The sequence below is a fragment of the Rissa tridactyla genome, chromosome 7, assembly GCF_028500815.1.
Source record: "Rissa tridactyla isolate bRisTri1 chromosome 7, bRisTri1.patW.cur.20221130, whole genome shotgun sequence".
NCBI lineage: Eukaryota > Metazoa > Chordata > Aves > Charadriiformes > Laridae > Rissa > Rissa tridactyla.
This window is the reverse complement of record NC_071472.1, coordinates 52,858,525-52,874,944: the sequence shown is the minus strand read 5'-3', so window position 1 is coordinate 52,874,944 and position 16,420 is coordinate 52,858,525. Positions and strand designations below refer to the sequence as shown.

Sequence of the window (16,420 nt, the reverse complement as noted above, 5' to 3'; positions counted from 1 at the left end):
GAAAACAATTTAAAAGGCACAAGCTTGACAAGAACATATCAGGCACTTCAGTTTTGTGGTTCCTACTAGAGAAGTTAAAAATACCAGGAGGGTCTCATCAAGACCCCTTAGTTTTTTTAAGCCTGTTCCTAACGAAGCACTTCACAACTGTGAGCACAAAGAACAACTCTGGTGGTATATATATACACACACATTAAGGGGAGAGGAAGATATACTTTAAATGGACAGTCAGAAGGGCAGGGATCGTGACTGTTATGAGGCTTTACCTTGCGGCGGACAGTGCAGCGGTGACACATCCACTCCCCCGGAGGCAGCATTTCCTCACTGAGCGGAGGGTTGCTACAAGAGAAATACAAAGCAATGCTTTACTGTTATTTGTGGAACGCCTCCTCTCACGTACACGCAGCCCGAGTCAGGGTAGCTCCGCAGGTTCCGCTCCCAGGGACTTCCTCCTTTTCTTTACGGCGATGCTCCCCGGTTTCGCTCCCCCATACAGCCACTGAGCAAAACACCTCTAAGAAGCTAGTGTTCCATGACACCCATCCCATCTCCACGACGCAGCATGCTCCACGGTTTCAGAAGACAGTCGTAGAATCGAATAGCAAAGATAATGAAGATTCACCTGTGCGCAACACACACACCTCCGCCCCAACACCAATGCCTCCTTCGATAACTTGATTACTCCATGTTAGAGCACACAGATTCCTGTTCAGCAAACGCAGCCATATATCTAGGCATTTCCATCCCTTGAATCTGCAGCGCGAGTCCAACTGAACAAGCTGCCACGAAGTCTACCCACTGCTTCCCATCTACTCCATCCCTGGGCACACTTACTTAATGGTGGAAACCACTTTCTATCTTAAGACAACCCAAATACTCTTAAAAGTGTCACCGTTTACAGCTTGCCTTGGCTATGAAGCACAAGTTACATCCTACTCATGTGGATCTGCACTTACTATAAAAGCTGTATCACATCGAAATGACATTCTCATTTTGATTCTAGAAATAAACCAAAGCAAATCAGATGAAGGAGTAAGGAGGACTATTTTGAGAAACACTTTTCCTCAGTTAAAGGCAGAGCAGCATATGTTAGATGATACACTTTCCTTACAAATCCTACTACTAGCTCAAGTACTTTCCAACACCTCTTTATCATTGAGATTTGTTATTTCAGCAAACTGCTGACTGTTGCAGGAAAAGTGGACATGCTGTCAGAAAAACAGCCAGTTCCCATGCTGCGTGGCTCTAAGACATACTTTTAAAAGTTCTGCCTACCGATGCTAGAGACAGCTGCAGAGCAAGTCTGCTCTCTCGTGCTGAACGCTCGGCGGATAGATGCGCTATCGCAGGACCTGGAAGCTCCGTTTCCCACTGACTGGGGACGCAGCTGGGACTGACTGGGTTACGCGGTGATCAAGCAGAAGCGTGGCCACACTAGCAAGGAGCTTACAAGCCCGGCCCAAGGAGCTACAGGAGCACGGGCAGCCAAACTGCGGTTCACTTCAGGAGTGTCTGTACTATTTATTGTGCCTACAGACAAATATCAAAGCAAATCCAAGTTAAGCTTTAAGAAGTCTCCATCAGTGACAAGCCAGAGAGGATAAGATGCGTATTTGCTGGCCAGCGAGAGCCGTGCTTTGCAGCAAAGGGAGAGGCTGTCTTCCTCGAGAATCTTGCTCCTAGCACGGGGAAATGGCACAGGATCCCAGCCCAGGCTCCCAAGCTTGAGCTGTAAAAACAAACGCGCTTCCTTTGTTTAAACAGAGTCCCGGCGAGCCTTGCCCCGAGCACGCCAGCGTGCCAACAGAAAACCTCCGCAGGTACCGCAGCCATCCAGGGTCACACTCGCTCTTGCAACACTGTGCCTAGAAGACTGAAGGAAGAACACAGCAAGAACCAAACTGGTAATAACCTCAGCATTTCTGGTGTCAGGCTCCGGGGAATTCAGTAGAGCCAACACATCTGGCAGCCATTTTGAGGAGGAGTGCAGGGTTTCAGAGGCCTCCGTGTTCCAGGCACTCCAGAAACGCAGCGCTCTGCGTATACGCACAAACATACCTGCAGCTTATGTTTCTCATTTCCTGGAGGACTTGGATGAACAAGAGATCAGGCTCTAGACGAGAGCACCAAAGCCTCAACTACTGGCTGCTTTACACGAAGCCTCAAATGCTTGGCTGAAGCGGCAACACCCCCCCTGCCCCAGACGAATCTTTTGCTAATAGAAGCAGGGAAAGGGGGTGGAAGGAGGAGAGTAACAAACGATCCCCGTGTGCTTGCTGCAGAGTAAATCCGTTCCGAGTCCTGAGGTGGATCCTGCAATAGCTCAGGTTTTACTCCTGCTGGAAACTGAGCTCTTAGATCTGCAGCTACAGCCAGTACGGATTCATCCGGCCCATTCCCCCCCCGCTCCCAGCACCCCAGGGGAAAAAAACCCCACAGACTTTGATTTGTTCATAGTGAATTTTAGCCCTCTGAAGCTACCGACGAACGTGCCTGAACTGCTGGAAACACGTCTGCCCCATTCCAACGCAGGCGCGGCGTGCCAGGGATCCACGCGCTGCCAGATGCCTCCGGTTATTTGTTTTAACTGTTACCTCAAACTCACGCATTTTACAATGAAACAATTAATATGACGGTGAATCTTGAGAGATGCCTAGAAGAGTTCGAACAGGTTTCTTCTTAAGTCTGTACGTTATTGTCCCACTTGTTATGTTGGAACTATCTGCTCAACGACCATGAGATCCTACATACACGACGCTCTTAAATGACAGCTTAGAGAAGGATTTTAACGAATGCTGCTACCCAAAGGCTTTGGAAGGAGGGGGAAAAGATTAGTTTCAGACCAGCAGCAAGGTTTTAGCTCTCAGACTAGCCTCCCGAGTTTTTTTTGCTCGCTGTCAGGGCCTAACTGCTATAGCGAGTGTATTAAAAGACTGATTCCGCTTCTCCTGGTTAATGAACTGTTCATCAAGGCAGCTCGCTGCACTAACAAAGACTGATGAATGCTGTTCCTGCACTGCTGGCCTCTCTGCAAGCAGAGAGCATTTCCTGGGTCTTAGCATAAAGCCAGGGAAGCACTAAAGAATGCCATTTTAATTGACTAGTTATGACCACATTCTTCAACCTTTTACTGTAAGCATAAGAGAAACTGATTTTTAAATCTGAACAAGACACTTGATCTTCATAACCAAGGTAAGAATTAGCACTTTGGCAGGAGCACCACGGCCGCTTTCTCCCTATCTTTCATAGGTTCATTAGCATGCACATCTCCAGCCGTTAGCGTTTGCTGCCAACAGGACCTGGAATTGCACAGCACCAACTTTATCTTCAGTTACAACACATCTCCTTTCGACTACACACCAATCAGTTGTACCGTTCCGTACAATTCTGCTGAACCTTCGTTTTCAGAAAGCTTCCCCTTTTGTCATCGCAGGCAAGAGTGGTGGCCAGCGCTATTTTACCTGGCAGGTTACGTGTGACTCGAATCAAATCTGCTCAGCAGAACACACACATTTCTGAATTTAAGAAAAAGACAGCTCTGAGAAAGCAAGTCTGACTTTCAAGGTTAATATCTATACGAACATCTGGAAGACCAACTTGTACAAAGCCCCTGAAAATTGAAGGAGATGTTTATCACCGCCCGTTCAAAAGACACCACACTGATACGAAGTCACTTGCCATAATACTAGTCTCACGGCTTTCTCTAAAAAAGTTAAGTAGCATCTCCTGATATTCATAGCAGATTTGTGTTGTCAAGACTTGCTCTTGTAAACTTTTGGACTAGCTCCCGTGGTCAGAACATTATGCAAAGTGACCCTTAAATAAAGTATAAGTGGCTAGGATGAAATAAAAAAAAAAAATCTTCAAGAGTTATCCATATAGTAGGAGTTTTTACCAAGCAAACAATAGCATGAAGCCACTTAGCTTTTCAATTTCACACTCTGGAGCTCTCACGCGTCAGATGCCTGTTGTTAGTCTAAATCCCGTAATTACTCTTCACTTTGCTGACCTCAATAAATAAGTAAACAAACGCTCAAAGGAATGGCACCTTCTTCAATACGAACTGGGCCATAGCTCTCAAAGGAACCAGTTATAAGCAAACCTGAAGGTATTTACACACGGCATTCCTGGTGGCCATCTTGCGTCAAAGGCACATTGACACTGCTGAGAGCAGGCTCTGGACCCAGTGGGCTACAGCCAGCCACCAGGCCGGGGTAACGGTGGCAGGGAAACAAACTGGAGTCTGGCAAAGCTTTCTTGGACAACTTGTCTTCGATGTCAGTTGTTTTTAAATATCGGACTTACGATATTTTTCTCTCTGCAGGGGAAAATAGTAACCCCCAAGAAAAAAATGCAGGCAAGAACATTTTTCCTTCTCAGAAATCTTCTAATTAACTTACCACGACTCAATGATGGGCTTCTAATGAAGGATGCTGGTTATGTTTGCCAGTTACATAAAGGAAGAAGGCTTTCGGCTCTTCTACCAGGCTCCTATTTATCCCAATGATGGATAGAGCTACAGCTGTTCTACCAGTTTCATAAAGAAGCTTCATAAAGAAGCGTTCCCTGGCTTCCTACAGCAGGGCCTCAATGGCAGCCGTAACTAAAACAAACCAGGAAACCAACCTCGCTGTTAGTGCATCACAAGCGCCCCATTGAGAAACACAGAAAGTTGCATCATTTACAAATTCAGTTCTTTGAAACAGTCTTACTCTGCCCAATTTACACACTTTGGCTGACAGCTGCTCCAAAACCCCACAGGAGCAGGACACCTGGAACCCAGCGCCGGGAGCCTCTACCTTACACATAACAAAACCACATAAAACCAGCTAACAGCTGCAGCCTGTTTCAAGTTCCTCCCCTTTGCAACTCTCTTACCTTCCAACCGCAACACTTGGATCAACAGAGAGTTTACTATTTTCTGAAGACAGAAGTCAGACTCCTTTACCTTAAAGATGGTTACCAGGAATACTGTCAGCTCTCCCCTCTACTCCAGCAGTCTCAGGATTATTCCTCAGCACAAACTACGCAGTGAAGGGTCTACAAGTTCTTCAAACTTCATCTGCTCCTTAACATGGATAAAGTTGTGACGCTCCAGAGTAAAAGAAATTATTTTCCTGACGAAGCCAAAGATTTCTCAAGCACCAAAGCAGAGACCACCAAACTTCAGATAAGCCAGGCACAACTTGATCACATTGAAACTAACTAATGGAATAACTTTTCGGCCTCAATTAGGCTCATATATTTTATAGGTTATACCTATTTTGAAGCCAGTAGTGCAATTCACATTAACTACAGAGCATCTGCAACTTCTTCTGAGGGAACTAGTGAAAAGCTTGATAGCAGCCAGCATAACTTTGTTTGCATTGAAGTGAAAGTCTTGGGCATGCATGTAAAAAGTTCTGAACTAGTAACATCCAGCAAGGAGACCTGGACATCACTGGACAGGTCAGTACATGATTATTTTGGCTGCCACTACGCAAGGAAGGGAACTGAAATGACCGTTTCACAGGTCACCAATTATCCCGTCATCTGGAACACTGCATCTGCTTAGCATGCATCTTTCCAACAGCATGGCCAGAGTTGGAAATAAGGCTTCAGCAACAGACAGAGAACAGAAGCAGGATTAAAACACTGTTATATGGTCAGACAGTGAGAAACAAGATGCGTGCAAGGGAAAAATAAAGATACGCTAACATAATCTGTCCACATGCCATCACAAGAGCAGAGGAAGACTTGAATTTTTATGAGTTTAAAAGAGTAATATTGCCGGTAATATGCCGTATTCCAAAAGTTTATTCGCTGTGTGCTTATTTCTACCTTCTAAAACAGCCGGCGTTCAACGCTGCGCTTGTCACCAGGGATCCAGCCTCCTCCCCGTGCACACCCGCGGGGAATCAGAAAAGTCCCCTCCGACGTGATGAAGTAGAACTTTTTTGTCTCAGACGTGACAAGCAGGGGAGTCCGATAAACTGGATAAACTGCATGTAAACATGCGATCACCTGATGTAATTAGTTACTTCTATTTATAGGAGGAACCTGGCCCATGGAGACCATTCCCTAGACAACCCATTAGTTATTACCCTCATTAACAGCTGACCAAAAAAAAAAATTAAAGTATTGTTTGTTAAAATATTAAATTTCCACATAGATAAAAAACCCAAGTATGTATCTATGCAAACAAATATGCACAAAACAGTGTATAAAACTACCTGTATCACACTGAGGTTTTTGATTTTTTTAAAAATTAGTTTCGTTGGTTATGAGCTCTGATATTTGAGACGTATCTGCTAGGGAACCATCCAGCTTTGTATTTATAAGCAGAAATCATGGAAGTCAATAGGAAGACTTGTTGACTTTGGAAAATTTGGGTCAGACCCAGAAATTCAGGCACGGCGCGCACCCCAACTCCTGCTTCTGTCCCATGCATCGCTCGTGCCTGTACGGCAGACAATAGTAACAATAGCCTGAATTCAATGTCCAGATTCATTATTAAGTGGTGCTGTAAAGATCTGAACATGTTCTTAACAGATTAGAAGTCATCTTCTCAAAGCAGGATGACACATAGGGCAGCATCGGGGAAAAGAAAGAGGGCTGAGGAACACCACAGCCCTAGCAAGAATCGCTTCATCCGATTTTGTCTTTAAAGAACAATAAATGAAGAGACATCTCTGGTGGGGAAAAAAAAATAATCAAAACACAGGTCTGAGAGGTTTCTGAGAAGTGAACACATTCAGCCCTAGCCATACTGTATGTGTTCAAAGGAGATAGGGGTGAAAGGACAGAAGCAATAAGGTGGAAAAAAAAAGGAAAGGAGCACATCACAAGAGGATGAAGGATAGACCCATAAAAGCAAAAGCATGAATTTGTCTTCACGCAGGCACAAGTGAAGTATAATTCTGACATCTACATGCAGACTAGGCTTTCCCAAGAACACTGGGGAGGAGAGGGAAAAGAGCAGCAATAGAAACATCCACCAAAACAACCCTTAAAAGCAGGGTATAAATTCTCTTCTGCCTTTTGCGGATCACCTTCATATCCTGCTCCCGTTGCTATTCTAGACGGAGATCACTGGGAAGTTCACATGATGCCTTGCCCAAAGTCAGAGGCTGTACAGGCAGGTGTTTCACACCAATCACTAGCGCTTGCCAGAAATTCAGCATGGGGTTTTCAGCCTGCTAAATTGCATCCTTAGGCCACTGCTTTCTGCAGGGTTCAAAGTCGGTAATCTCCAGCTCCATCTAGTTTGCTTCAAGTGACTCGTGCAGAGCAGACGTCAGCAGAAATAGGTTAGAGTTGGGTTCAGGTGCTACATTTCCCCCAGCTGGCTGAGATGCTCTTTGCCTTTTGTACTCAAGATCTGATGCGCCAATTGGAAGAATCATTTATAGAATTTTTTCTTCTTCATTTTTGGCTATAGGGAGCATTTACTCCATACCCTAAAAAGGTATGTCGTTGCATTACAACTGATGTCTGTCAACCTCCTTATTAAAGGGAAGGTACGACACTATTTTTACTCGGCTTACAGAGTTACTGGATACTGCAGCATTCCTTCGAGGAAGCTGGGCAGACATCTAGTGAGCGGTGGAGTTGGAGGCAGCCTAAATCAACTACTGTAAGAAGAAAAAAAGCCAGCTCTGACAATCTGACTGTGTCACAAAATCACAAGTTTAGCCAGTAACCTGACGTGGCAAGATGCTTTTTGCTTACACTCACTTCTTTCAAATCCAATATTTCATACCCCTGTAACAAAGCCATATTATACTCTCAGATACATTAGCATTTTCACAAGTCAAAGCTTACTTCCTGACTGGTTAAAAAAAAAAAAAAAAAACAAACAAAAAAACCAGGTACATCCTTCTCACATGTGATTCATATTGCACCAGGCAGCACTCCCTAAATACTCAGGCTTTATAACGCTCGCTTTCAGGAAGATACACCTCTTTCCTACTCCGGAAGAAACTCCCTCTCTTCACAGCAGATTCCTGCTATTTACTACTGACTCAAGGATTAATAAGGGCTCCAAGAGCCGCAGCAAAAACTTGAGAACCTGACATGTACCAATGAGTCAGTCCAGCAATAAAAACAGCTTAACATCCACTCATGTGGGTCAATAAACACAAGAATTGATGTTAGAGCCTTTACTATGTAGAAAAGCTGTTTCAGTATCGACGCTACAACTGAAATCTCGAATTGACTCAGTCTGTCCTACACAGGCAGACAACAGCCAGGAGCCCTGCCCGCCACGCAGGTGTTCTTCACCCCATCACACCACCACCTACGTCCGTTTCGGTGGGAAAAAATGCATTTTTCGTCGTGACTTTTACTATAAATACAGAGTTCGGTAGCTGAGGACAGTGTGGGGGGCACTCCCCATTCCAGACGCCCTTCACACCCGCTGCAAGAGAAGTCCAGCAGGATGTTAGACGCGCTGATCATGACTGCTTCCCATTTACTGCCCCCACCCAAAGCAACACTGAGAAATGGAGAGAGAGGCGAGAATTATGAAAGCATTATACTATTTTCTGTAATAAACACAGTAGTCCTCCCATTCCCAACTCTTAATCTGCAGGTGGCTGTACAACCTTAACAGCTGAGCTTGTACGTGATAGAAAGACAGAAGGCAAGCTAAATGAAGGTGCATATATTTACAAGATAGTGCTAAGATCTCCATAACAAACAGTCATTAGCAGATTAGTATTATGAATCTAATCCAATTAAGAATTTCCTTTGCAAATGCCTGGAGGAGCTGGAATTCCTCTGGGAAGACCTTCCCAGGTTTTGAAAGGCTCCCGTGAGTCATGCCTGCGGGTCTGAAAAACCAGGAAAGACCAGCTCCGGAGGAGCAGCAGGAACAAAGCTGTGAACCCCACCTCGCAGCAAGCCGCTGCATCCTACTGAATTTGAGGAGTCAACTCAAAAATGGACCCCACAGCAGCACCAAAAAAAAGAAAAAAAGGACTTCTCAGTTTCACAACTCCCAATCAACATAAAGCTGGCACTTTCCCAAGCCAAGGGACAAAACAGCGGAGAACTTTCCTTATTAACAGTCTCGTACTGTGCCTTTTTAAACAGCTTCAGATCATTACGGATGTCTGACATAATGCTAGTCCATACAGCAGCCATGTCCGAAGACAAAGCGCAAGTTAAGCAGTTAAATGTTGACTTTGACAGAACCCTAATTCCTCGCTCCTACCGCTTTATGCTGATGTTGAGAACAGCAGCAGCGACCCATAGCTCGATCTGAATGCCCAACTCTTGCCCACACTGCAAAATCTGCTCACGCTCGGTTTAACAGGAGCAACACACATGCACACACAGGTGAGAACGGCGGTTTGCAAGTCCCAAAATTAGATTAGTACCTCAAATTCTTACTGTGAATGGTTTTCTGGTGGCCTCAGCTGAAGTTCGTAGATTTAGGCTGACCTTATCTGCCTTTGCATAGAGATTTAGGGCAAAATAAGGAGAGCGAAAGATCTCATTGGTTCAACTTTGCTGAACAGAACTGCCAAGACCGATCACGCTACCACATCTGCAGGCACATGCGCAGTGACCCTCCGCGCCGAGAAACCAAGCCAGTGCAATTGCTTCCTTCTGGTTTAGGATCTAGCCTACGCTGGCCCCAACGCTACCAAAATATCAAAACAAAACATACATAAAATAAAAGTTGTTGTTTAAAAAAATAATATATTGTTTTAACAACCTATTAGTTAAGATAGGTACAGTTTGGAACAGAACAGTTTACTCCCTGATGCTTCAGACCTGAAACCCCCGAGGCAGCCGAAGATGCCCATTAAGGGCAGGATTAGCTAAGACAATAGACAGGCTCATGTTTCCCTCCACTCACACAGAATGGGTATTTATGTAAAAAACCCCAAAGCTAGACCAAATGCCAAGATAAGGCAGGACATTTTAAACCTGAATAAGGTGGGGAAAAAGTTATTGATGCCCTACCAGTCAAACACAACTTTTTTTCCATTCTTTGTGCAAAGCACTTAACCGAAGTGACTCATAGAAAATATGCAAAACTCAGGCTGGTTTAGCTCCAGTCTACTTCTCTTTGTAGCTCTGTTACTCCAGTTCTTCGACAAAAGCACTTTGGCAAAGACCGCCAAATCAGAGGGGAAATGGAGCCAAACGCTCCCAATATAAACATGAAGAGGCAAGCGTTGCAGAAAGTTTGATGGTGCTAGCAGGCCCCAGTATGGATGCAGCGTGCCTCTGCCAGCACAGCCGTGGTGCGACCCAGCAGCCAAGGCAAGCCTTTTTGCTGGGCAACGCCACAAAACTGGTACTGTCTCTGTTTACCGTAACGGGCAGCTGGTCAGCTTTAGGCAACTCGGGTCACTTTGCCATGCTAGCAGTGCTCCGCAGCCAACAGCATGCGATTTATAAGAGGGGCTCGAACAGCAGCCTTCAGCGAGTTTAGCGATTTTGGGCTCCTCCAAGCAGAAACTCAGGCAGTGAGACTTTAAAAAAAAAAAAAAAAAAAAAGAAAAGAAGAGAAAAAACAAACACAAAACTGTTCTGTGTTAGTTCTCCCTCCTGTTGTCACTCCCCTCCCCCAGCTTGTTAACTAAACTTTTCCTCTCCCAGGGATCTTTCTAATCCTTCAGCGAAGCTGTAATGAATTTGCAACAGCAGTCACTTTGCAAAACGACTTCAATGGGAATCAAATTTACCACGAGCTCAAGAAAATACAGGGAATTCTAACAATCACATAGCCAGGAGGAGGATATAAATGGGGAAGAATAGCTGAAGTACTGGAAAATTGGTTTTCAATCATGTAAAGAAGGAGCGAACACCATTCCCAGGGGCCTGGGTCATGGAAGAACATCAGAATGAAAAGGCAATGGTGCACCATTACCCAAAGCAGCAGGTTACGGGCAAAACGGCATAACCAAAACCAGACTTAAGAGCTAAAAATCCTACGTTCTGTTTTCAAGAAATATGAGGGACGGAAGAAAACCCTCTCTGTAAGTTCAAACCTGAAGACAGTCACCTGACTATGATATTAATCCAAGTATGTTGAAACTAAGTATCTGGAAGGGATTTTACACTTCCCTGTATCCCTCCCACCAAGCCAGTTTATCTGCAGCCAGGCTGGTAACCCTCCCGGCTCCATGGACTCTTACGGTACCTGTAGGAGTTTTACACTGAACTAACGATTCTGAAACGGAGTTATGAGAAGAGCCGAGACCCTGACAGATGAATCGGGAAGCCGCTTCCACCCACAGTAATTCAGGAGAGCGGTCGTTCCCACAGCGTAGCAACAAAACTTGTTATTTACCATCAGAGACGTGTAATACTATCAGACTCGGAAAGTTTTGGGGGTTTTGGCTGAGCGCCTTCTGTTTCTGCAGAAGACAACAGGTTTAGGTACCAAACTGAAGTCAAGGCAAACTGCTGGAAGTTTGAGAACTGCACTCTTACCAAAGAAGCCAACTTGCTCGCTACAGGTTTAAACAACACGATACAGAAGAACTTTCTCTACACAGGAAAAAACAAAACTAGTTTACGGGCCACTGAGCTGGGTTAACTCCTGAGTTTGTCTCCAGCTTACTGCGTGACTTGGGCTGATCACACCCTTGTCATTCATTTTCTTTTATAATATGGCCTCTCCTACCCAGCTTTGATGGACTGATTACAAATCCTAGACCAATTAAGAGCTCATTTTCACTTTTTTTATTTTTCCTATTTTGAAAATAAATGCAATCTGGTACTAAAGCTTACAATAAATATTTAAAGAACAGGTAAGCTGTTAAGACAATTCGGCTAGTATGCCCCAGCAGTATATTTAAACTGCTATTCAAATGACTTGAAACGAGCATTGCATTACAGCTGCTGTTCTTTAAATAAAAAAAAGGAGGCAGAAAGGAAGTTGCAAGTGCTGCCTTTATGCCTAAGTTTACATCCACAACGGCAGTTTACTTTAAGCAAGATGTAGGAGGTAAAGGGAAGAAAACACAAAAACAAAACCTGAGCATCCCTTCGGACAACCTGGTTCACTTGAAGGCCTCGGCCAAGCGATGGACAGAGGTCCACGAGCTGGGGGGGCAGAACGGGGGCCGAGCGGGAGGCCTTCAGGCGAAGCTGGTCCAGCAGCACGCAGCTGGCCTCCTGTGCCACTCCAGACCGTGCCACCTCCCGCAGCAGGGTCTGGGCTACTGTCAAAACGATTGCCTGAGAGATACCCCAGGAAAGGCAACAAACACAGTGAGAAAGCGTAACCAGAATTGCCCCTTCCATTTCTGTTCTGAAGGGTGACTAGTTAGCCCTATTATAGCCCTACTATAATTGTAACGCAACAAACTCAAGTCCAGCCAAAGCTTTACAGATACCTGATTTACGTGGCCGTTTCCCACTCACTACTACAAGAAACTTGCCAAACTAAGTCATGAAATTTAGCCAGATTTGGCCATGCACAAGGTGGCCTCATCTACAGTTAGGATTCAGAGCCAACCAGGAAACTCTACAGCATTAGTCACAGCTCTTCCACCTCAAAATGTGAAGCTTTAGCCGTTGCTCCAGCCTCACTAAGAGAAGGCTCAGGATGTCTTCAGCAGCATCTGAAAGCAGGCATCGAGTTTTAAGCAACTACGACTGATCGAAGAAAAAAAAAAAAAAAAACAACCAACCCTTAAATTAAAGCTCACCAAGGCGGCTCAACAAATAAAATTAAACTAATTAGTGTCCTCCTATTAGAGGATCTGCACCACCACCAGTAGCACTTCCTCAGGGTAGGAGGGATGATGTCATGGCTGAACGCTACAGCATTGTCGGGTTCATCTGGCTACACGCTGCTAACGGGACACTCCCTACAGAACTGTGACCGCACAGTCAGTTTTCCTGGTATCAGCAATCAGTTTAATATGTGTTCAGAGACCTGCAATTAGCATATAAAGGCAGTATAACCACCGAGCAAAAGAAGAAAAAAAAACACACAACAAGGGAAAAAAAAAAAAAAAAGCAAAGAGGAGACAGCTGTAACAGGGTGGCAAACAAAGCTCCAAAGCATGAAAGAGAGAAAGGAATGTGGTTAAAAAATCTCCCCTAAGGAAGAATACTCTGTACGCCCGAGCTCCAGCTGTTTGACTTGCCCCGCTCCCTCCTCCACTCCATTATCCACTCTGGCTGCGCTAATTTAACACAAACTGCCCGCCTGCGTCAACTGTTGAAGGGGAGATTGGGGTAAAGCAGCCTCGGATGCTACTGGGCTCCCAGTGCAGGAAGGAAAAAAACTTTGGGGCGGAAAGTTCAGGTGCTTTTGGCGGGTTGCTTTGTGCCGAGAGCTTAGGAAGCTGCGAGGGAAGGCAGCGAGAGTCCTTCCCTGCTGCAGCCTTCACCAACTAGAGCTTCGCCACCGCCTCCACACGCACCTCGACTCCCACAGGGCACCCAGATTTGCATGCAGAAAGGTCTGCCTTTTATCAACAAAGCCACGCAACTCCCAGCGAGAAGAACCAACTGCCCCCCAGTTCCCGGCAGTCACTCCCACGGATGAGACAAGCAGGTCCGAAGAGTCATGAGGGAGGAAAAAAAGGAGGGAAAGGAATAAACCCGGCCAATTTTAAAGTCTGGAGGCCTGGATTTCACCAGGGAAGGTATTTTCACGTTTGAGATACCGGGGGAGCGCAGCGAGGGTTTGGGAGTCATATATGCAGCCAAAATGGCGCTGAGAATAAAAATATAATTTAAAGGAAGGTCGCCATATTGTAAACAGTGAGGCAGGGAGACACAGACACAGCAACCTCCATTATTCCCAGCAGCTGCAGCAGCACGGAAGCGCTGGGAACGTCAAGGCCTGGCGCGGAGACGCCACCGCCGCTTCCCGCCCTCCGGCCAGGACCCTCCGCAGCAACCCCCCCGCCCCAGGCACGGCACCCCCAGAGAGGGGTGAGGAGGGGAAGTTATGGGCTCGGGGGGGGTGTGTGTGTGTGGGGGGGTGGGGGGTTGGTGTGGAAGGCCGGGCAGGGGCAGCACCGAAGCAGCCAGGCCGCGCAGCCAGCGGCCTCGCTCCTCCTCGCCGCTCAAGAAGAAAGGAGGGTGGTGGGCCCCCACCTTCCCCCCCCCACCCCACCCCAGAGAAAGCAGTGAAGGGGTTTTTCACCTCGGTCGCTGTGGATTTAGTCCTGGGGGGGGGGGGTGGGGGGGTGTTAACCCGAAGGGGGTGGCGGGAGGGCTGCACCTCCTTTTTGTTCCTGCTTGCTACGCCCGGCCCCGCGTCCCCCCCTCCCCATCCCCGGGCAAGGCAGGGACCTAACGGGAAGCGGGAGCCGGGGTGGCCGGATCCGGAGGGAGCCGGGGCCGAGCCTTACCAGCACTGGAGATGGAACGCGGCGGGGCAGTGATCGCAGCACAGCAGGTCCCCTCCTTCCTTGCAGCTATCGCAGCTATCGTGGTTAGTGGCCCTACCGCTTCGCCTGGGCTCCTTCTCGGGCCTCCTGCTCTTCTTCTCCCCATCTTCGCTCTTGGGGGGAGCCAGGAGGGCTTGGATTTGCTGCACATGGACACACAGAAGGGGCTCTGAGGGGCTGGGACGGACCCTGAGCCCAAGCGCCCTGCTCCCGCCTGCCCGCCGGGGGAGAGCGGCCCGGGGGGGGGGGACGACGACGACACAGGGACAGGGCCTGGTCCGGGCCCGCCCCGCCCGCCGGCCCCGTGTCCGCTCGGGCCTCCTCCGTCCCTCCGCACTTCCTTCTATGGCCACCGGGCCCCGGGGAAGGAGGGGGGGATAGGGTGTGTGGGGGTGTCCCTCACCATTTTGCAGCCTCCCCGCTCGGGCCTTCCACACCCCCACCCCCACTCCCCGCTCCGCGGCCCGGCCCTCACCTCCATCAGCCCCCCGGAGGTGTCTAGGTCGTAGACGATCGTCTTGGTCTCCATCTTCTCCCACATTCATCCAGCCCGGGAGCGGCCCCGAGAGCCCCCCCACGACGAGAGGGAGCGAAGCGGGGAGATGGGGGGGGGGGGGGGCGGGGAGGCGGCCCCCTCAGCGGCGGCGGCGGCGGCTCCGCGTCGAGGAGGGGGGCGGGCGGCTGGGCCTAGCCCACGGGCCGCTGCGGCTTAGCCGTCGTCCTCCTCCTCCTCCAGCCGGGCCCGGGGGCGGCTGCGGGGGGCCCCGCGCCCGCTGCCATGCCGGGAAGGGAGGGGAAAGGAGGGGAAGGGGCGGCGCGGCCCCTCGCCCGCCGCCGCGCACACACACACACAGAGACACACACAGAGGCGGCGCCGACGCTCCGGGCCCCGCCGCCGCCGCCGCGCACACGGCGCACGCGCAGACCGCGCCCAGCGCGCAGGCGCGGCCCCGCGCCGCCGCCCCTCCCCCCGCTTCCCACCTCCCGCCACCTCCCGCCGAGTCGCGCGACGCCGGTGACGCCCCCCTCTCCCTTCCCGCGCAGGCGCGTGGCTGCCGGCACGTTCCCGGGAACGGAGCGCGGGGGGGGGGGGAGCGTGGCCGTGGGTGACGTCACGACGCAGGGCGGGGCGGGACGACGGGACACGCCCGCCGGCAGGGGGCGCGCGGCACGGACGGCGGGGAGCGGGGCGGTGTCCTGCGCGTGACGTCATTCCGGCGGGAGCCACGCCCCTTAAAGGGGCAGCGCGCACCACCATCCCCCCGCCCCCCAGCGTAGCGTGTGGGAGGAGGAGGAGGAGGAGGCGGCGGGGTGACACGGGGCGGGGGGGGCACGAGGATGCGAGGGGGCTCAGGGGTCACCCCGGGGCGGGGTGGGAGTGGGGGGTGCCCCCCCATCCCGGGCTGAGGAAGACGCCAGCGCTTCTTCTAAAACACCATTTTTTTATTAATGAAACAACCAAAAGATGGGGGCGGGGGGGGAATCCTCTCCAGAGCAGGGGGAGGGAGGGGGCACGGCGGGGGGGGCCGGGGCCGAGACCACCAGCCCGGGCGGGCCGCGGCGGGTGAGGGGGGGCACAGCCATGCCCGCCGTCCCCCCTTGCCCCCCCGGCCCCGTCCCCCCGGATCGGGCCCCGCTGGGGTGCCGGGACGTGCGGGGAGGGGAGGGGAGGGGGGGACACGCCGGGGGCGCAGGGGACGCCCCGGGGTGGGGGCGAGGAGTGGGGGCGAAGCAAGCGGGGGGGGCGGGGGTGGGGACGCCGCATGCTGGGGGTACGGGGGGGGGACATGACACGTCCCTGCGTGGCGATGGGGGGGACACACGGGGGTGCAGGGGGGGGGTAAACCCTGTGTTGGGGGCGGGCGAGGGGTGGGGGGGGACACCCGCATGGCCACCCAGGCCCCTTGCCCCCCCGCTTCCCCGGGGCGTCCCGCTGCTCTCTCCCCACTGCAGCACTGTCCTTACCTGGGGGGGTCCCCGCTGCCCCTGCCCGGGTCCCTCCTCCACCGGGGGGGGGGGGAAGCTGCTGTGCCCCTGGGGGGGGGCAGGATGGGGCTGGGGGA

The 16,420-nt window shown here is 50.1% G+C and overlaps 1 protein-coding gene across 7 annotated transcripts in view; it reads right to left on the bottom strand.

Moving 5' to 3' along the window:
• Positions 1-15,270, bottom strand: part of PHF12 (PHD finger protein 12) — a 32,456-nt gene extending 17,186 nt beyond the window's left edge. For 3 of the 7 annotated variants that reach the window (XR_008467645.1, XM_054208434.1, XM_054208436.1), the window contains exons 1-3: positions 14,833-15,270; positions 14,319-14,500; positions 267-339 (exon numbers count right to left, since the gene is read on the bottom strand). Coding sequence is in view for 5 of the 7 variants with exons in the window: in XM_054208434.1 (XP_054064409.1) it covers positions 267-339; positions 14,319-14,500; positions 14,833-14,898 (321 nt within the window). In the remaining 2 variants the exon portion in view is untranslated. Of the gene's footprint in view, positions 1-266; positions 340-10,308; positions 10,470-14,318; positions 14,501-14,832 lie in introns of those variants that run through there. The other 4 variants (XM_054208430.1, XM_054208431.1, XM_054208432.1 and 1 more) reach the window with 3 other exon arrangements.
• Positions 15,271-16,420: the final 1,150 nt, after the last annotated feature.